The 22,367-nt window shown below is 36.6% G+C and overlaps 1 protein-coding gene across 6 annotated transcripts in view; it reads left to right on the plus strand.

The window, feature by feature from the left end:
• Positions 1–16,964, plus strand: part of TAPT1 (transmembrane anterior posterior transformation 1) — a 36,822-nt gene extending 19,858 nt beyond the window's left edge. For all 6 annotated transcript variants that reach the window (XM_048943168.1, XM_048943166.1, XM_048943167.1 and 3 more), the window contains 10 exons: positions 2,962–3,097; positions 3,929–4,026; positions 4,181–4,250; positions 5,434–5,514; positions 6,026–6,135; positions 7,643–7,702; positions 8,720–8,788; positions 10,464–10,540; positions 13,299–13,459; positions 15,962–16,964. In XM_048943168.1, coding sequence (XP_048799125.1) covers positions 2,962–3,097; positions 3,929–4,026; positions 4,181–4,250; positions 5,434–5,514; positions 6,026–6,135; positions 7,643–7,702; positions 8,720–8,788; positions 10,464–10,540; positions 13,299–13,459; positions 15,962–16,191 — 1,092 coding nt within the window. In that variant the 3' untranslated portion in view covers positions 16,192–16,964. The remainder of the gene's footprint in view (positions 1–2,961; positions 3,098–3,928; positions 4,027–4,180; positions 4,251–5,433; positions 5,515–6,025; positions 6,136–7,642; positions 7,703–8,719; positions 8,789–10,463; positions 10,541–13,298; positions 13,460–15,961) is intronic.
• Positions 16,965–22,367: the final 5,403 nt, after the last annotated feature.

A 22,367-nucleotide genomic window follows, 5' to 3' on the forward strand; every position in this document is an offset into this window, starting at 1 on the left:
AATCTGTATATTTTATCTAAAATTATTTGTTCTCATCTCAAAATATGGAAAGTACAGCATGAAGAACAAATTTCTAAGTCAGCTAACCATCATACAGGCCACTTAAGATGCTTATTCATAGGGTTGTTTTATCTTTTGATTTTAGATTTGATGAAAATCATGTAAAAATCAGTAATTGATGACAGTTTAGTGTCTGGATTGTAGTTGTGCTGGGAATATTCATCCGTAAATAGTTCTGTAACCTGTGAGAGATGATCACTTAATAGTCTTTGAGAAGCCTTTGAGTCCCTTTGCTTAATGCCAGGAAGTTCAACACCAAGTGCTTACCAAGTAGTCTGAACGGAGACTGCAGTGTTTCCTGTGAGTTGGGAACTGTGTATTGTGTCCTCTTGAATTAAGAGTTGAGTTTCTTTGTTACATTTGGCAGAATCCAAAGATTCTGTCTCAAGAAGCAGCCTGGTGGTGCCCGAATTTCCTTTTCCTGTCATGGGGGCAGAAAGGAGGAAATGTTGCAGTGCACTGTCACTATAATTATTAGAAAACTTAAACCAAACTTTGAAGTTGGAAATGGTATTTAATTTCCTTGATGTCTCATGATGCCCTCATGTCAATACAGAGGACGTGTTTTTTGAGGTGCTTTTTTACAGCAGTAGGTTGCAGCTATAGAATCAGCCAAAAAAACAAAACAAACAAAAAAAAAAAAACATGAAATCCTTTGAAAGACTTTATTGGTTGTCAACTTTCAACAGGTTATTTATTTAGTCTACTTGAGTGAATTTCATTATGAGTCTGTTACACGAGAAACAAGCTGTTTTTAGGAGCTGTAAAATATGTGCTCAAGATAAACCTTACATAATTAAATAAAATACACATATAACAAACTTTACATCTTCATGAACTAATAAAATTAGAACGTCTTTTTAATCTAGTTAAATCACTGAGCAGTGGAGATGTTTACAATGTCTTAATGTTTTCGGCTGTTAGCGTGTCCTGGGAATATCCTCCTGGACACGAGGAGTGCCACATCTTCAAAGTATGTGCTGAATGCTCCAAGTAGGCAGCCAAAGGGGAGCATTCAGCACAATTAAATGACACTTTTCTTTTTTAGATTCAGACCCACCGGCTCCTGCTCCTTGTGAAGCCCCAGTGTGCGTTATGCTGGTGACAGCGCTCACCATGGAATTCTGCTGGAGCCTGGAGCCGGCATGTAGGGTTTAGGTAAGTCCCATTTGGAAAAGCAGACAACAATATTGTGTGATGGGTTTTAATATTTTCTACCTGTAAGATAAGGAACGAGACTTCTGTAAGTAAAAAGGAAAGCAGAGTCACCATTTTGTCTGTTAAAACCCACACAATATTGTGACAAAATCTTATGAGATTCTAAGCATTCTGTAGTGGATGTAGTCACCCAGTGGGTCATCACAATGAGCAGGAACCAACTAAGGCAGGCCATCTAGACTTACAAATTTAAAAGCCGAAAACAGTGCCGCTGTAAATATCTCTCAAACTGATGTTTTTCTTTGAACTTCATGTTTATGATAATCCATCAGCTCAGGGTTCACTTTGTTTCTATAGGTGACAAAGAGTAGCAGTCAAGTAAATTAAAAGATGGAAGCTGAAAGTCCAGCTCATTTGATACATATTGTCAATTGTTCTTATTTAGCTATCATGTATCAGGAAATTTGAAGGAATATTGGCTTGAATAAGTTAAAACGTGTAATTTCTGTTCCTTCAGTATATTTGCTGTTAAAACTCTGTTAATTAACCAAGCCTGGAAATCATGTGAAATCAACATTGTGCCTGCAATTTATTTTTTTAGTTAATAGGATATGGTTCAATATTTGCAGGTTCTGTTCTGTATTGGTGCTTGCTGTTTTAACATGTCCAAAATTATCATCCTCCAGAAAGACAGTAAGAATTATCAATTTTGTTTATTAAGTAGAGGTAATTAGCTTTTCCTATTTTTTGCTTGATTAGTGCTAAGAGGTAAGTTCTAATTTAGCCATATATGACTTGTACTACCCAGTGCAATTTTTAAAGTGATTTTTCTTTTTTCTTGTGCAGCTTAATTTAAAAATTACTAAACTTCAGTGTATAGGCGGGAAAGAAAGTATTTCCTTCTAATGATCTTCACTTCTTTATGCTTGCTGGTCAGGAAGTGTTGAAAATTGGTAGGATTCTGTGACCTTTTTTGCTGTGATACTGAATAACAAGCTCAGTTTGGTGCCCATGTTTTTCCTATTCTAATAATGCTGTCTAGAGTTTTTCTGTAGTTGTTTTTACATATTCTTTGGATTAAACTTCAGATGATTGTAGGTTTGGGGTTGTGAGGGTTTTTAGTTTCTGCCATTTTGGGGGGGGGTTTGTTTTTGTTTTTGTTTTGTTTTTGTTTTTGGCAGACTGTCTAGTCCCTCTTAATCTCTTGGTATTACGTTCTAATATTTTATTTTTATTTCTGCTTTATGCAGAGATCTGTATTGAGTATGTACCTTCTTGGAAGAAGGTACTTACTTTGGTGGAAGAAATTATACAGCCAAACCTAATCGAAGTTCTGTTTATACTTGGGAGCTGATATTCTCTGTCATGCATTTGGCATTCACTTTTCTTTTTTTTTAAGTGCAGGGGATAGAGCAAAAATGGGATGATTTTAACAACATGCATAGTTCTTTATAGAGGACAAAGTCTGAACTGTACTTGGATGTCTTCCAAGGAAGCATCTAAGATAATACCACATGATTTCATATCATGAATACTGTTGGGAAGGTAAATTTGAGAGAGATGAGTTGCTGTATATACAAAAAGACCCATGTAACTACAAGATCAACTGGACTGATGTGTAAAAGAGGTGAAAACTCACAAATAAGTGAAAAGCTTTTTGGTTTGAGGTGTATCACACTGGCATAACCACTTGTTGTAGGGAATATTATTGCTGTAAGGCAGTAAAAAGTTCTTCTTGTTTAGGTGGCTGATCGTTTGTTTTCTTCATTTGGACAAGATATTTTGGATGCTCTTTATTGGACTGCTACAGAACCTAAGGAAAGAAAAAGAGCCCATATAGGTGTGATTCCTCACTTCTTCATGGCAGTGCTCTATGTCTGTATCCTTTTTTCTTCAGTAAATTGCAGAATTTTATAAATTAAATTTTGCAGGAACTACTTGGAATTATTTTTAGAATATATTTGAAAATTTAGTTCTATTCCTATATAAGAATTTATTTACTTTCAAAGTAAGATTGTCAGTACTACATTTTAAAAACAAAGTGAAAAAGCTTCTAACTTAATCTTAAAAAAAAAAAAAAAAAAAAAAAAAAAAAGACTTTGTACTGATATTCCACCTGCAGTAGTGGCAGCTTTTTTATACCTGATGAGTAGTAAGATGACAAGTGGTATCTGCGTACTTCATGGGAATGTTGGTTTGTTTTGTGATTATTTTGGGTCATGGGACATTGAAGACAGTGATTTTGCTGTTTAGTGAGATGTTACAAACATGGAGCTAGGAAGCATTTCCTTAAAATAAAGAGAAATGCATGCTCATATGAAGTAATGTTACAATGAACTGCTGGAATTATAGATGGTGATAAATTCTTTCATCTTCCCACTTCCTGTGGTATCTTTAGGCTAAGTCAAATGAGTCTTCCTGGGTTGTTTGCTTTGTTGTTGTTTTTTTTTCTAGATAACGTTGCTATTTCTTCTGTCTGATTGAAGTATTTCAGGGGGGAAAAAGAAGCCACAAAATTGCTACATGCTGTAAAGCAGTTACATAGATTTAAGATACTGTCCTCCTGCAAAAGGGCAGAGGTTGACAGAGGTGGAAACTTTTTTGTGTTTATCTTCGGAAGCAAAATTAGAAAACAAATTTGGATGCTGTTCAATGCTGTTGTGCAGAAAAATTATTTCCAAATCTGTTTCCTTAACCCTGCTATCTACAGTCCTGCATGCTATTCTTATAATGGTTCAAGCAACAACCCTTAACGTGGCCTTCAACTCTCACAATAAATCACTACTTACCATCATGATGTCCAATAACGTGAGTATATAATTTTGTTCTATAGCTATCCTAAATCTTTTCAGCAGCCTTCATTCTAGTGCACCACATTGTCTATTTTCTTGTTGATTGTCTGATTTATTTACGCCAGTTTGTCATAAATAAAAAACTAAATAACTGCTTTTAAAAATTGCAGTTCGTTGAAATAAAAGGAAGTGTTTTCAAGAAGTTTGAGAAGAACAATCTTTTTCAAATGTCAAATAGTGGTACGTATGGCTGTGCTAATCGGGGAAAATGTGAAATAAGATGCTGATTATTATTTAATATTAATGTTAGAACTGCTTTGTTTCAATAAATGTGAGCACTCTGACTTGAATTCTAGGTCTTCAATTTTACTGTTTGGCTCAGTGGGATGAAAATGGAATTCCACTTCTAAGAACACAATGGCATTCTTGAGGGAAAAATATTTCCTCAAGTGGCTGGCTTTTGCTTGAGATACTGAACCAAGCTTAGTATACAGCCAATAGCTGGTTACATACAAATTTAAAACTTAATTTATGCTACTGAGATATCCAAACTTCTAAATCCCTGAGGCCTTTTGCATTTTCAAGAAGTTAACTTGTAGTATGCTGTGCTGACAGCAGTCCCAGAATGCACACAGTTTGACAGTGATGGAGGTGCTTCAGAAATACCTTATTAAAAATAAACAATAATGTAAAGATGACATGAAATTGTTGGCTGAAGAACGAAAGTCTTACCAAAATTACATGTGCAAGAAGAAAAAAGTGAAGCAAGCTGTATGGATCATTTTTAGAATTAGGCTACTAAATGAGAAAAAGTCCCTGCCTAGCCTGGGTGGTCACATCATAAGACTCTTTCTCAGGTCTCCCTGCTTTTCTGGTAGCATTCTTACAGTTCTAATAAATGAGTTGATAGCATCCAGCCCTGCCAAGGTGGCAGTAAAAAAAAAAAAAAACTCAGAAGAAATCTCCTAAATAAGGCTCTGTAGTTGGCTTGAAAGCCTTTTTTCTAATCCTGGATCAAGTTTATAGCATAGCTGGGTGTTTTGTCTCTGTTTCTGCACCAGGAGGTGCTCATTCTTTTTGGACTAAACAAGGAAGGCACAGAAGTTGTCAAGAAAGATACCTGTATTTTAACTTGCGAACAAAGGTGGTAGCAAGTTGCAAAATCTTAGGTCTCTATGGATGCTGAGAAATCTGAGTTGAGGCAGTATATTGGGGGGGGGGGGGGGGGGGGGGGTTGATGCACAAATTCTGTCTGTGGTAAAGTTTCCAGCATCCCCCTCTCAAATTTGATCAAATAGTTTGTGGAAAAGATTGTCTAATCTAAAATGTGGTAAATAAAACCACAGAATGAATGCGTATCCATTTATGTAGATAAATGTTAGTTTGTGGTTGACATCTTTTTTTTTTTTTTCTTTTAAACTAGATATAAAAGAGAGGTTCACCAATTATGTGCTGCTACTAATTGTATGTCTAAGAAATATGGAACAGTTCTCATGGAATCCAGGTAAGTAAACTAGTGGAAAAATAAAATGGAAAGCAATAAATTCCTACGCTGTTAATAATATAATGAAATTCATAATTAAATATTAAATATTAACATTGACTAGAATATAGGTTTTAATAAAACTGTTACGTTTTTTTATGCTGTTGAGCCTGGATCTTTGTGGTGTATTTTGCTTGAGTGTTACTTATCTACCTAAATGTTCACTTACATGTTTCAAACTGCAAGTACTATCCAGTATGCATAAAGGCATACTAGTCAAGATAAAGCTTTATAATGTCAGGGCTTTAGAAACTGATCCTGCCTGTGGCATTAATTGTATAGCATGATAATTTTCCAGAAGAGCAATGAAGTTCAAGGGAATTGGCACACTACAGGCTAAGTGGTAGTGTAAATTACAGACACTGCTTTGGGCACTTGAGGATTTCTGGCAGTTGATCAAAAGTCTTGTGATTGTCATTTTGTATACTGGAGTCAAATTAAATAGTCTAACTTATTTCTTTTCAATCTTCAGATCATCTTTGGGTGTTATTCCCAGATGTTTGCATGGTGGTTGCTTCAGAAATTGCGGTGGATATTGTGAAACATGCCTTTATTACAAAATTCAATGACATCACAGCAGATGTAGGTATCGTGTTTGGAATGTTGAATGCTATTTTAAGTTTACTGTGCTATTTTTTTAATATTAAAATTGATTCCAGTACAGAAAATGTAACAATTGCTATTTCCATACGTTGGTATAATTTGGGAAAGTTTGGTAACGTTTTGATCTTTAAAAGTTCTTCAGAAGTCTTTTGTGTGCAAGAAGCACATCTACTTCTAAAGTAGCAGGTCCAGATCCATGAACTTTTTGAAAGTATTGTGTAGCAGTTCACATAATAACCACAGTTCATGTAACTGGCAGGTAACTTTGTGAAGTGGTCACTGGTTGAGTTGGGGGAAAAAAAAACAAAAACAGATTTTGTAAGACTGCTGAATTTCTGTTCTTACATGTATATTAAAGGTGGGATCTGAAATCAGAAGCATTTTCCACTGTCTCTGCAGCACAAAAATGAAACAGATTATCTATTAGCTTTCCAATCCTATAATTTCGTAGAACATATATTACGTAGTCCTTCCTTTGAGGTAGTAGGTGAGATTAGTTTTTGTGTAGTGTGGCATGATGGTTCAGGTTGTTTGTCCTGAGCATTGTGTGAATTCAAATGTGCTTGATAAATTAGTGAAAAGATGTTAGCATTTCTTCGCTGTTAAAACCACTTTTCAGGAAATGAGGTCAAAACTTGAAGTGCTATCATTTTCAGCATCCCTAAACTAGCTACATTGTATGGTGTGGAAACAAGTTAAATAGGTGTACTTGATAAACTCCCTTATGGCAGAGGCATTTATGGATGTCCTGCTTTCATATAGAAAATTTAGAGAAGAGAAATAATGAAGTCATTGTAGCCACAAATGTAGTATGCTTCAGTGTGCTGACACAGCTTGGGATGTGGAGGACAGTAGGTAACACTTTTACAAGGCTTATTTAATGAACCTGGCAGTTCTTCTGTATGAAGATATAACGGCTTGTGTTTGCTAGATCAGACTTTGTCAGAAGTTTTGAGCACCTGCTGCGTGTTGCACTGCAAGTTATCCTTAAAATCAGTGCCTTTCTGTCTTAATGCATAGGACTGTTGTAAAAAGAGAAAGCTTCCTTCATCTTTCTGATCTATATTTCTGATTTTCATGGGATCACTTGCTCAGTACGTATGTAAGCTTGCTCATTTGTTTAATTTGATCCCACTGCTATCTTTCATGTACTTCAAAACAACCATGAATTCTAAGGAGTAAAGTAAACGTGATTCCTCATTCTTTGTGGTGCTGATTGTCTTCAAATTCAGTACATGCTTTATAAAGTCTCACTCAATTCTTAAAGCATTGCATCTTATTTGTTGTATGTATGCATAAGTTACTTTACTACAGAAATGCAGGCTTATCTGTTGAAGGGCGCAGCGAAATCTCAGAATAGTGTTTGACTCCTTCTGTCTGTACATAAATGTTTGTAATTTTACAGAAATGTTATTAATAATTCTGTTGCTTCTGTAGAGTATGCTGATGCATTAAGCACGCATCTGATGTGCTGGATTTTTTCCAGGTCTACAGTGAGTACAGAGCCAGTCTTGCGTTTGACCTTGTTAGCAGTCGACAGAAAAATGTAAGCCTGAAAATGAAGGCTTTTTTTTTTTTCTTTTATTAACTATTTTAATTGATATGAGATACTGGAATGTATACTTAGGTGTACCTAATCAGCTTGCACAGGTAGCTAGTATGTGGATATTTGTACCATGTGTGTTAGTGCTGTATGGGTTTTTACAGAACACAGACTGTTTGTGTTTTTCATGAGAACGGTTTCTGATGTGCTGTTTACAGCACAGGTTTCCTGAATGAGTCTCTATCTAATGAGTGCTCTGGATGGATGCTTTATTTGTTAATTTGATTGTTTGTGGTAATTCAGGTTGTTTTACTGGTAGGCTCAATTGCTGTTGTTAGGAATGTATTAGGTATAGCTAATACAGAAGTTAGATACCATGCAAACAATTAATTGTCAATAACATTGATAGGAAAAGTGTTTTTTAGTTCTGAATACTTTATTCTTTCTCTGGATGATCTTCTGTGCAAAATGAGTGCCTATGTGATGCAATTTGACTTCAGCATGGCTTTCAATCCTGCATTAAAAATTTCATGCAGAGTAGTTGTGCAAATGTAACCATTTTTGAAGAGTTTTAAGGCAGTTATCCCAAGTTAATTACAGATATTTTAGAATGCTTTAAAACTAATGGTATGGTAGTGGCTTTTTATCCCTCATATGGGTTTTTCTTTATAATACTTGAAGATCAAAGTCAAATTAGTACAAAGAGGTCTCCAAGCTTGAAGTGATGTACAAGTGAGATATTGCAGTGTGTTAGGTTCACTGTCCTAATTGTTGTAGAGACTTGTATTATCAGTAGCAAGTGGAATATTTAGATTGCTAAGCTGATCTCACCGGTCATGATAGAATTACTTTTCTTTTGTCTGTGAGCACAGATATCTGCATTTGCTTTTCAAAATGTAAATCTGTACACTTTATCAACATTGATTCTTATGTAGAGGATGTACCAAGCTAAAATGAGATCAGTCTTTTGCATACATAGTTTCTTATTCTTCCTCTTTTTCTTTTTTTTTCTTTTTCTAGGCTTATACAGATTATAGTGACTCAGTTTCCAGACGAATGGGTTTTATTCCTCTTCCACTGGCTGTTTTAGTAAGTTGTACCTTTCCTATCAGTTTTCTGTAAGATCTGTGTTGAGAATATGCTTGTGAGATGGCTAGCTCATTTTGGTGTTTTGAGGACAGAACAATTTCCTTCAGTAACTGAAGTGATACTACAAGATTTAGTTAGTATTCAGTATAACCTGTACTGCATACTGGTTAGAGCTTCACGAACGTGATAGTGAGTATCAGCCTTTCATAAAAAGTTGAATACATATTAAATTTCTAGAACTCATCAGCACTTAGATTGCTGCAGTGGAGTTAAAGTACATCTGTGGTTATTAAACATCTATTCCTTTTGGCAAGTATCCTCTTCATTCATTCAGAAAAGTCAAAGCAGCTGGTTGCCAGAAGGTTGGCAGTAATGTGCTGGGCTTTTTAGGTTCTTACAGGGGTCCTTGTTGTTGTTGTCCCTGTAATGGTATGTTCAGTGGCTGTTTTCTTTTCTTGGGGGCACTTTACTTCTGAGCTGTTCTTGAGTATGTGGCTCTGAAGGAGCTGACCTCGTCACACATAATATGAAACACTTTGTTATTGCAATTGCATCCACGTGCTGTCTGTGCTGAATTAACTATTACACAATGTTTTCTGTAAATAGCTGCTGTGACATTACCCTATGCGCATGTAGACAAGCAGAAGTTATGATAGTGGGAGTACTTACTTTGCAAGCAAATATGTTAATTTATGATTTCTCTTGAAGACTGTCTGTGTGAATTAATTTTAAATGTAATGTTTTTCTGTAGAGATGGGGGAGGGGAAATACCATTTACAAGCTTTGCCTGTTTCTTATCCAGGATTTAAAATATATATATATAATCATAAAAATTAATAAAGCATATCCAGAGAGAATTGAAATGCCCTTTTCAAGTTAATTCGGTGTTATCCTTGATAGTAACAGCTTTTAATACAAACTGGAGTATTTTTTGTTAAGTTGGAGCTCTAACTGTGAAATACTGACATTAAAAACAGAATTCAGGATCTTCTGTCATTCTAACATGGAATTCACATCCCTAGTCTACAAAACAAGTTTGTTTTCATAATATTCATATATTTTGAAACGCTGTAATTATTTTACCACATCAGCACTTCTTGATTATTAAGTCACCTTCTGGTTCTTGATTTTTTTTTTTTTTTTTTTTTTTTTTTTTTTTTTAGGGATGCTTTTTGATTTGTTATCTTACTAGAAATCATTGCTAGTGCTAGTAAGCACCAATCATAGAATGGTTTGGGTTGGAAGGGACCCTTACGACTATCTTGCTTCAACTCTCCTGTTGAATGCCTCCCACTAGACCAGGTTTCTCAAAGCCCCATCCAGCCTGGCCTGGAATGCTTCCAAGGAGAGGGCATCCACAACCTCTCTGGGCAAGCTGTTCCAGTGTCTCACCTCCTTCACAGTAAAGAATTTTTTCCTAATATGTAGTCTAACTCTATCCTCTTCCCTTTATAGGGAGCTCTGCTAAAGCAGAGTTGTATCTAGAAGCTGGTATAGTATTTATTTAAACCAAATTATTGAGTAGTCAGCACTGTCAAGGGGAACGTAGAAAAAAAATTTTTTTTTTTCTATTTTTCTGTTTTGGTCTTGTGTTTACCCAATATGCAGTTTGTTAGAATATTCTGTTAATTGTATGCTGCATGCTATAACTGTTTAACTTTTATCCTTAAAACAGCTCATGAGGGTCGTAACAAGCTCAATAAAAGTACATGGAGTCTTAGCCTATGTCTGTGTTGTGCTCTTCTACTGTGGGTAAGTAAATGCACACCATCAGAAAGTACTTAGCATTATGTAATCAGATGTGGTTAAAAAAAAACTTCTGTTGATACTTCTGGCTATACATATAAACACCATTTATATAATGAATAGAGGAATATGTAAAATGCTTCTGCTAACAAGCTGAGTTTGAAAAAGATTAGTCCCTAAGTAAATGTATTTGAGGATTTTGGCCTTCAATAAGCAATTTAATAGTGAAAATAATGAATGGAAAGATAAAGGAAGGAATTTTATGCAGTGGGCTGGCATTTGTTTCTTGTCGTAAGAGGAGAAATTGAATTTGAAGGGATGAAACTTCTTGAAAAAAGAACTGGAGATGCAATACGCCCAGCAGTTTAAGCACTCAAAGCAGACCCTGAATTCTGGTTTCTGGTTGTTAAATGCTTGTTATGTAGTTGCTATACATGTAAGCACAAGAATTGAGGCATATGTTTCTAGGAGGGTTGGAGCCAGTAAGTAATCTTAGCTAAGGAATATTCTGTCCTGTCACAATTAGAATTTTTGTATAAAATTGCTTACCTGCAATTCCCTTCACTGTCTCGTCAGTTTACACTTGTGTTATCCTTAAATGCTCACTGCTCTGCACATAATTCTGAGATGCATTTAGTTATACTTTAAATCCAGTCTAATCTGTTTGTCTTAAGGTACGTGCTGTACAGACTGTGGTGGTGGCCAGTTTCTAGGAAAGCTGAACTGTGTGAGCATTTGTTGTCTCCCAGTACTGACTGATTCTGGAACACTCAGCTCCTCCTAATTGACCATGAAGAAGTGATTCAAATTCCTGCAGCGCAGAGAAGTTCTGGATGTCCTGTAGTAACACACATGATAATTCACAGCACAGCTGTTCATATTTGCCAGTAGCAATGTGGGAATACCTGTTCCAGTGTTCCACCTAGTTGTGTTTGTTACTAAAGGAAGAATGACTTCTAGATCTGGGGCAGAAGTTCTTCAGGGATACTTTGGAACAGCAGGTTTCTGTTTTACAGCTCCTTATGAAAAAAATGGAATGACTTCACATTTTTTTTATCTAGGTAGACTCTTAGATCTACTGTAACCTCAATAGCCAATAGAAATAGAACTCAGTCTGTGTCCAGGGCACATCAGTGTAGTGACCCTTCTTTTTAATGTAGGATAGCTAGGAAGTTTTCAAGCATCATACTTGAAGTTTTTTTCCCAGAATACATTATATTCCCCCTAAAGCACTAGCCCCTGATCATCACATTTATGCTATGATGTGCTAAGCTCAGCACCTTTATACTGCAGAACGTTGGGTTTTTTCCTACCGTTCCACTGCCTGGAATTTTGTCTGTCTTTGTAGCTAGGAAGATGGAGGAAAGAAAAAAGTACAGTGATTAACATACAGGATAAAACACTGTTCTTTGAAGGCATAGTTGCTAGTCTGTGAGGAAGCTGTAGTATGCAGTCAAGGACAAGTACATTTGGTTGAACAAGGGAGAATTGTAGAATGGGGAAAGAGGCAACAATGAGGGTTTTCTTTAGAGATTTGGACCATTACCATTTTGTTGGGCTGTATTCAAGCCTATAATTAGAAACTTAAACTTCTACTCCACAAGAATAAGTAAATGTGAGGTTTATTTTTTCCTTATTGTAAAGTGAGAACACATTCTAGTTTCCATCATTACTTCAAAACATGGTATAAACACCTGCTGCCTCTGGACATAAGCATACATTAGATTTAAAAAAAACAAATGTAGGACTAAACTTTTGTGAAGTTTTAAACTCGATAGCATAGATCAAAAAAAATAGGAGAACTTCTCAACTCTATTTCTACAAAATCTGCCCTGATAACCAACTAAAATTATAGAGTCATATTATTCAGCTTGTATAAGATAATTGTGGTTGCTTGGATACTAAACTTCTCCATACTGAAATGATCTACACTCTTCTTTAATTTCTATAAATTTCTTCTAAAAAGAAATGCATTACATAAAACTTCCTTAATGTGAGATACTTTATTTTCTGTATTTGACAAACTGTGATTACATTTATGCAGTCAGAGATGCTGATGATGCTGCTTAAGTGTGCTTGGCTACTTAATGATTAAGCAGTCATACCACTCTGTGGATTTTCACCTGTGAACGTTCACTTATTCTCACATCTTCCTTTTAGTCTGTTAGCAGTGCTCATAATAAACAGATTCTCGGATTTGTACTGAAATCCATGCTGCAAGTCATTGATAACAGAAAAGGAATCTGCCATCAACTGCTCTGTACTGCCATGAATGTGATGCTGCCCCTTGGTTTTGCAGAAATTTGAGCTGTCTTTTCTCATACCAAAAAGGAGTTTGAAGGATTAATCTGTAATTTATGGATGCTGGATATTTGTCATCTTGTTTCCCAGTCCTCTTCCAGTCCTTGTCTGAGCACACTTAAGGTTACAGACTTACCAGTAACGCAGTTATCTTGGACTTGCTCTGCTGAGAGCCCTTTTTAAGTCTTTGTCAAAATATTTGATGCACTAAATGGCTTAGCCTTTCCTGTCACTCTATAGAACTTGATGTTTTCTTCTAGATGTCTTCAGAGGGGGAGAAGTTATTTTTATGCGCTGAACCAGAAACAAAATATTAAGAAAAGCAAATTAACTTTTGATCTTACTATGTAAGGATTTAATTTCTCACCTAATTGTTCCAAGATAGCATTAATGATATGCAGTTATTTTAATATATTAGTACTTGATAACGCATGTATTTAAATAAATCCTTTTATTTATGCAGGTTAATATCCCTAAAAGTCCTTAACAGTATTGTATTGCTGGGGAAATCATGTCAGTATGTAAAGGAAGCAAAAATGGAGGAGAAATTATTCAATCCTGTCCCGAGTGCCTCTGCAGGGAAGCCAGCTGGCAAACCACAAAGCATGTTTAAATCTACCCATGGTAAGCTTGAATGTCTCATTCTGTTTTCAGCTGTAATGAAAATAATTTTCAAACTAAATCCAATAATAAACCAGATGTGTGCTGCTGTTTGCCACACCCTCTGTTGCTGGACCACTTAGTTGTACAGTATCACAGGTGTAAGCATGTCTGCAAATAGAATGTGTTACCTTTAGTTCATGCATCATCCTTTGCTTGTAAATACTTTCAGTTCTAATTAAAAAAAAAAAAATCCTACCCTGATACAATGGAGGTGATAAAAAATGTCAGTGCTACACAAGTAAATATTTACATGCAATCTCTGGTAGTGCTGAAGCTTAAAGAAACATTCCGTTCATTATGGAAATTAACGTAAAGCGTGGTACAGCATAGACAGAACTACTTATAATTCTAATGAACACATGAATGAAAAGCTTTATGAAATCTAAACAGGAATTTCAGCTTGTCTTTACCTACCTTGTTTTAAGCATGTGCAGCGTTGCTTCCACATATAGGTCCTTAGCATTAGTGGTTGATAAGTAATTGGTCTGAGGCATTGCATTGTATTCCTGTGACAAGTTATAGAAGAAAACAGTAATTCTCATTGTTTCAGTCAGCAGAGTTGGACTGTATATCTTCTTCTGTGTAGAGTTCAATGAGAGCCCTAGAGATCTTAACAGTCAGGTGTTTATTGTGTTCACTCTTTTGCTTGCCAAAGACTTGAACAGCTTGAAATGTAAGTCATCAGAGTATCTTGCCAGCAATAGCGGAGTTAATAATCTGTCAGTGCTTCAGTTACGATTCCCTTTATCTCAGCTGCATCAAGTGACATCAGGCTGAGACATGGTGCAGAGATTTCCAAATAGCTTAAATTCATAGAGCTGCTTTAGTTTCAGTGTAAAAGAATGTGATAGGAATTGGTCTGAATGCCTTTTGCCTTTCATTAGAGAACTGTATCATACTGATGCTAGTGTTTTAATTAAACATTGTAAGACTGCACTTGGATGTGAGGTTTAATAAACTGTGCTTGGAGTGACCCTTAAATTTGCAGTAAATCAATCCTGAAGAGTATTTTTAACTGAAACAGCAGGAATTTTACCAGGTCAGTCAGCAGAGATGCTTATTTCCTCAAATTTATAATTAAAAGTAGCAACTAAAAAACTTCAGTTTGTTTTATTTGTATTTTCTTAACTTCCATCAGCAATGGGGACACCCAATTTTCAGTCATTCTTCAGTGTTTCATATCCTCTTGCAGCTTTATATGTTTAGAAACCTCAATTACATTCAAGAATGATTTCACCTTCCTCAGCTTGTGTGTCTGTGTCATTACTGCTGAACTCTGCAATATTGATTAATTCTTGTGCCTGGCTTACCAAGTCTTTTCCATATATTCTCTCTACTCATTTCTTACTAGAATAAGTGTAAGGTAATGAATAAATTAACTGAATCTAATTTCCATCCACCTATAATGTAAATCAGCTTTTCTCCAGAAGCTTCTTGGGCAGAAAATAACTTTGTAACAAAGATCTACCATTGGAACCACTTCTCCCCTTTTTTGAGGCAAGCTTAGTACCTTTGACTAGCATAATGCTGTGAGGGGTGATCCTTCAAACAGTAGATAGGATACTGTGTAGAGCTATACAGAATAAAGTTTTTGTAGTAATTATTTTGAGTGAATAATTTGCACAGCGCTGCCATTCTGTCAAATAACTTTTCATTGGATCATTTTGCAGCACTCCCAGCATCGGTCAGATTTCTTCAGATTCCTTTAGATACTCAGTTATGAGGGGCAAGTGAATAAGGAAGTTTGACTTCATTGTTACTTGTGTTTGCATTTTAATGGTTTATGTTTAATAAAAGGTGGAAATAGTACGTAGCTATTTACTCATTAAGCATCTTAAATTGTTAGCACCAGTGATCAATTCCACTGAAGTAAGAGGCAGGAATAAAAATAGCTCTAGTAGTACTGCTTTAAGATCCTTTGCTATTGAAGTTTGTAGCTCTGCATGAGTCACTTAATCCCAAGAGAAACCAGGTTTACTGTACATATGTAGAGGATTAGGCACATCTAATTCATTCCACAGAGATTCCTTTTATTTATCTCAGCAGAGAGTAATCGTGTGACTCATGCATTGACTGTCAGAAATCTTCTTGTTGAAGCAAACAAAAATAGACTGCATGAGGATGCAGAACCAGACTTCTGGCTACTTACTGCAACATACAAAACAGTTCAGTAAAACATCTCCTTATGCTCTTACTCCTTATCTAAACTTCCTTAGAATTCAGTTTTTATCCTTTACCATATTAGAAAAAAAAAACATTTTTTTTGTTCATCACTCTACTTGTGTTAAAACTAAAGAGAGACAGTGGCTTAGTGGTTCCACAAAACATTTTTCTGTTGTATCTGCTTCTTTGATAGATCGTGCTTTTTCAGGACAGCTTTGGATGAACTTCAGTTTTAAAGGTGTATCAGTATATCTGTGCTAAATTCATGATTATCTTTGTAATTGTCTTCTCTTCCAACAGGGTTTTCCACAGATGAAAATGGATCTACATCAGTTACCAATCAGCCTGTGCATCAGAAAGACAGTCTGCCGTCTTTACTTGTAACAAGCAATTCTGATCAATTCCTGACGACTCCTGATGGAGAAGAAAAAGATATAAGCCAAGACAGTTCAGAATTAAAACATAGGTCTTCAAAGAAAGACTTGTTGGAGATAGACAGGTTTACTATTTGTGGAAACAGAATTGACTAAGTTTTTTCTAATCAATGTGCTGAGGATACTGAGCTGTTGGACAGAAGATGCTACCAGAATGGACAGTTGCCCAAAAAGGCACATAAATATTTATTTAAAAACTTAAGTTATTAATGGGAAAAAAAAAAATACTAATTTCTCTCTACAGGTATCCTGGCTTGGCATCAGGTCAGGTTAACTTGCCTCTTGGAAAACGTGGTGGATCATGAGTCTGTAGCCTGGTGGCAGAGCTGCAGTATCACTTTTCTGGAAAATAGACTGGGGAAAAAGCATAATCCTGTTCTGCATTATGAAACCATGCTTCCAGAACATACTACTTTTTGTGAAGGTTCTTCCAGTGTAAAGATACTCCTGGAAGTGTATGACAGCATGAGAGGAAGCTTGCCTTTCCAGTTATCTTGTTTTATTAAACATCTGCAAACAGAATTCAATACTTGTGCTTATTTCAACATTCAGCGTTGGCACATAAAGCATTAAGTCAGGATAGCTATCCTAATCAACAGAAAAATCTTTTCAAGGTATATCTGAACTAATCAGAATAAAAATTTGCTGTTAAATAAAAGATTTACTGCATACTATTTTATTCAAATACTAAGCACCCAGGAAAGATCTCAGATACAAAATACAATGAAGGTCCTGCTTAACTGGGCAAATATGAAGTATAATCATTTGTTGTGTTCAGCTGTGTGTCCTGCAAGACAAATTATTTATAAAAGTATTTTTAAAAGCTCAGGATTTTTTTCTTGCTGTAGGAAAAGAAAAAAAAAAAAGGGGGAGTACACGTATATGTTGAGGAATGACTGTTATTTGGGATTGTATGAATGGCACTGATGCATCAGAGAAGAATATTACACTGCTTTTTTGTTTTGTTTTGTTTAACTACTAAGGATGCCATCTGTGTATTAACTTGCCTAGGAATATGCTTGTAAAAGCACATACTGACAATCAGATCAGAATTACCCATTTTAAAGGATTGGTTTTAGGCAAACTCACATTGATGAACTTACTCTATAAAGTGCATTTAAGCTTCACAGTGCATCCTACTTTCTGGTGTGACAAGCAGTTGTGGGAGAGTTGATGAAAGGCAGTTTGGAAACCTGAAACCAAGAATGAAATGCATTTCCTGTCAAAACTTATGCCTCAGAAGAGACCCTGTGGTTAATGGTAAATTCTTCACATTGTTGTTAAAACACAGCATTAACTTCAAATGCCTTTCAGGTATTTAAGTAAGCACCGGTTTGCTTTCCAAGGAGAAGTATCATACAAATACTTCAATGCTGAACAAATTATCACAGCATTTACCTTTCGCTGTTTCACAGTTTGTCGTAGAAAAGCTGGAGGTTATTTGATTGATGAATATAAAATGTGAGTATAATGTAGATGCTAATCCCTGAAACTTGCAGGACTACCATCGTTTAGCAAAATGGAGATAACAGTGCAGAACTGTGAGGTATCTGAGCAGACCTGGGAATGAGGCAGCTTTGCCATGCAGCTTAGTGTGGTCTGCTCTGCTGGAAACTTCTTGCTGCAGTGTCAACCTCTCCACTCCTATGGAGAGTGGATGGTGCAGTGGCCAAAGTCTGGTGACTGTTCAGGGAAGGAAAAAAAAAAAGATTTGTTCTGGAAAAACGTGAAATCCATAATTTTTGATGTATTTTATACTAATTGGAGATGTTCGCATATTGAAATTCAGATCATCTGTCAATTTGGTGTATCTTATTTCTGAATTATTTAGCAGTTGCTAAAGGAAGCTTGGAATTGTTTTCATTTTTTTCTGCTGAATGACATTCTGTATCAATTTTATAAGTGCATCTTGTGTGAAACTCAATAAATTCAATTTTGTAATATTTGTTTAAAAAAGGAAAAGTACAGTGTCAATATTTCTTTGTTGGTGTTCGTAGTTGGTAAATTTGCAGAGTATTTACTGTACACTGAAAGGATAACAGTTAACAGCTCTAAGGCCAAGATGGCCCAGATCCACACGTTGGGAGCTTTTGTTGCTTTGTTTTTACAATTCTGTTGTAATGCCTAATGCAGAAGAGCTGGGCTTTTGAATATGGGAATTATATCTGCCTTTGGTGTGTGTGCACAGTGCTGATGCTGTTCGCTTAGAAATCAAAATAATTCAGAGGTAATACCTCTGAGGTATCAGAGTAAAGGATATTGCAAATGCAGCACTTCATGTTCCGCTCTCCAGAAGTGGTGGGGGCCCAACTGGGTGTGAATCTTCATAGTTTTCACTTGCTCCAAACTCTCTGATTGTTCTTGTGTTCCTGGGATTAACCCCAGGAATATCCAGCACAATGTATTTAATGGCAGGTTGCAGCTCCATCCCTGACCCTGACTGGTCCTCTCAGGGCTGCCAGTGGTTTGCTGGGGGGTGAGGGAGGCAAAATGTGAAGACTGAATTTCTGGTCAATAACATAGTTCTTCATTTCTGTAACTTTTCTTGAAAAGCTCTATCTTCATAGTGGAATAAGAGCACCAGAGGATGAGCAGTGAATAAATGGAGATCTTCAATTCATAAATCCCTCCGCAGTAAAAATCTAGACAGTTCTGATGCAAGCAGTGATATTTCAGATGAAGTCACAGTTGCCAAATTAATTCCAAATACGTACACTGAATGCAGCATATATTCATAATGAGGGTTATTAATTATGTGAGTACTAAGTAACAACTGTGTTTTCTATAGAGTTATTTAATTACTCTTCTGAAGCCATTCAGATGTTCATCAGCAGATGAACAAGCAGAACTTTCTCTCAAGCAGAGAAGCTTTACAGTCACAAGAGCACTGTTTTCACAAGTGTTTGTATCTTAACTGCAAGAGCCTGAAACTTTTGCACTTTGCCTTGTTTGAGGTTTGTTTTTTTTTTGTAGTGCACAATTTTCTATATTCTAAATATTTATTTAAACAGGTTTTGTACGTCATACAACGCCATTGTTGACTTTGCTTGTGGCTGGTATTGCAGCTTAGCTGAGATCTTGGTACAACTCTGAAGCTAGTTGATGTGGTAAGCAAGAATTGCTGCAACTCAAGTGTAGTACAAATGCAGCCAAACTGTGAAACTTTGTGAATCTTAGCAATGTTTTGTCTTACAGACCAGACTATTGTGAGTAAAATAGGAATTGTACCAACTGTGGAAGTCTTGGGTAATCATGGGTTTGGGAACGCTCTTCATAATTACGAAACAGTTTTTGCATCAAACTTGAGATGAATTGCTTTTTCTTAGGAATTTGGGCTGTGTTAATTTTGCTGCCTTTAAGGAAGTTCTGGTTACTAGGCAGCTAACGAGGGAGGCTGAAACAAGCACTGAAAGCAGTGCTTTCTCCTTTATCACAAGGAAATTTTCCTCTTTATAGTGGCACAAGATGCTTAGATTATGATCTCAAAAATACCTCGTGTATCATTTCTATCTTTTTCTCTCAATTAGAATAGTATTTTTACCTGTTAAGCTGTTAAGCTTGAGCCTAGCTAGACTTCTGGGGAGGTTCAGTGTCTGTTGTATTGTGATTTAAAATAAACACTGGCAGTTTTAAGGTGGATCATAGATTTGTAATACCAAAGTATGCTCTTTGGTGCACGCACAACTCTAATAAGCACAAAGATGTCAAACTGTTACAGCTTCTTAAAATATTTCTCTTTTGGCAAGAACATTACTTTGAATACACTTACAATGAATGTATTTTATAGTCTGTCCTCATGTAAAATGGTCTTTCTACCTTTGTTCCACAACTACCATTTAAAGCTATGCAGATTGTCAGTTCTCCCATTCACCACTTTGTGGTACAGTGGTGGTGTCAAACAAAGCCAAGGGTGCACTCTTAGAATCATAGAATCCTTAGAGTCGGAAGGGACCTTCAAGTGTCATCTAATGCAACTCCCCTGCAATGAACAGGGATGTGCACAGCTAAATCAGGTCACCCAGGGCCTTATCCAGCCTCTCCTTGAAAGACTCCAAGGACAGGGCATCAACCACACCACTGGGCAGCCTGTTCCAGTGCCTCACCACCCTCACTGTAAAAGGCTTCTTCCTTATGTCCAACCTAAATCTACCCTCTTTAAGCTTGAAGCCATTTCCCCTTGTTAATTAGAGGCAGTTCTGTCTTCCAACCTGACAGCAGGTCACTGTGCATACAGGGCTCAGAGAGGAGCTCATTTTGGGGGAGTGCCAATATCTGGGTTGCAGCAGCACTATCTGGGGCTCTAATTTTTTAGAGTTCCATTCTACTGTAAGTTAGCTTCACTAAATAAATCCTGTGTTACTGAATAGACAAGCACTGAATTATAGTGCATTTATTACTTGCGTGTTTTTTTATCACAGATGTTCCATCTCAGATTAGTGATATGAGAGGAGTGCTGCAGGAAAAGTGCATTTTGTGCAAAAGTGCAATCTGTGATTTTAATAGAGCAACTCCTGGAGTTTGAGGAAGAAGCAGGTTTTATGTTGGAGTTGCTGATTCCTGTCCCTGTTCAGTGTGTTACACGAAGAAAGTGATGAAGTTGGTATGCATGTTGACTTTGAATATCTGAAAGCATCCATTATAGTGATGTCCAGTCCTGACACGCTTACATCCTCTACTGCATTTGAGAACAAGCATTCGGGTAGCTAAGGAGTCACTTGGTGCTATTTGATGCTGACAGTATAAAATTTAAAACAGGTAATATACAGGTTTTGAAGTGTGTAATCTTGGGAAGTGATGCCTAACTTATGAGAAATGTAAAATGCTGGACATCACATTCTTCAGCTCAGTATGCAAGATCAGAACAGGAAGGTGCCTTAATTGGTACTGGTGTAGTCCTGGTGTCTGGACTGAGTGTCAGACCAGAATTTTCATGGGGAATTGATTTGAGCTTGACATTCTTGCTAAAGGCAGCACATAGCCATCAGCCAACTTCTTCCTATAACCAAGGCAGCAGGAGCTATGCTAAACTACTCTCTTCTGGAAATAGTTCTTGAAGTATCCTCAAAGGATAGCTAACCTTGAAGCTATGAGGCCTTGTTTTCAGGTCAGTTAACATTGCTCTTTGGACTCCTGCAAGGCAGATCTCTAATGAAAATGGAGCTTATGCTGAGGTTTGGCACTAGCAACTGTTTGGAGGCAATCCCCTTTCGAGTTGTCCTGGGTCACTTAAGTTGCCTGTAAAGGTGAACAGGGAGAGCTGCTTCTGCTTCAGCTGTGGCAGTGCTTTCTGGTGCTGTTCTGTAGTTGAGTAATCATATGCTGTATTGGTTCCATACAGGCATGAATATGTTCTGTAGCCAGTGTTCCTGCTACATCTGTTTCTTAAATAGAAGAAAGATCTGGAGTCTATGTAATCAGTGATTCTTTGCAGGTGTTCTGCTAATGGTATCAGGCATTTTGTGGAACTGATTTATCTGTTTGTAGGTCTCATATTCAAAAAGGCAAAGTGCATGAGGTAAGTTTCAGCTTTTGGTCATTTATTTGTGTTTAATCTGACAGATTTAGTTTATGAATGATTAAAATTCCTGCAGTCTTCAATATTGTGGATTTTTGCCTGGAGTTGCCTGAGGACAGACCCCTGATATACTGCAAGAAAACTACAAATAAAAACAAGCCACATGGTCTCAGCTAACCGCTGCAAGGAGCAAAGTAGCCTCTGGTTTATCACTGGAGTGAGCAGTCCATGAGTAGGAAGCCAGGCTAACGAGCTCCACTATTAAGAGACAAAACACAGTTTTCAAAGTTTGCAGGACTTACACTGTCCCTCTGAATTCTCCCTGCAGTTCAAACACCAAGGGAAGGAGTTAGGTCTTCAGTCTGCTCCCCTCTCTGTCGCTTTGGATACATCAGTTTTTTATTGGTTATTCTGATGTTCTTCTGGTGTTCGTTTCGGCTGTATTCTGTAGCTTTAAAAAAACAAAACAAACAAAAAAACAACTGATTTGGTCTCTGGAAGAAAATACATTCCCTGAAATTAAACTGTAAAGGGATGGACTTTTTAAAGATTGGTTGTCTTGTTTTTATAGGAATTGTCTTTTCTTCCTATAAGCACAATTACTGGTGCTGAGTTTGCTGTAGAATTCCAAGGAGCCATCAGTAGCCTGCAGTGAGTAGTGAGGTAAGTATCACATTATCTGCATTACAAATTCACTTCTGGGTAATACGGGTACAGGGACACCTGGTAGTCTTCAAATACAATCCTGCAAAGGCTA

The sequence above is a fragment of the Lagopus muta genome, chromosome 4 (genome assembly GCF_023343835.1).
Source record: "Lagopus muta isolate bLagMut1 chromosome 4, bLagMut1 primary, whole genome shotgun sequence".
Classification (NCBI taxonomy): domain Eukaryota; kingdom Metazoa; phylum Chordata; class Aves; order Galliformes; family Phasianidae; genus Lagopus; species Lagopus muta.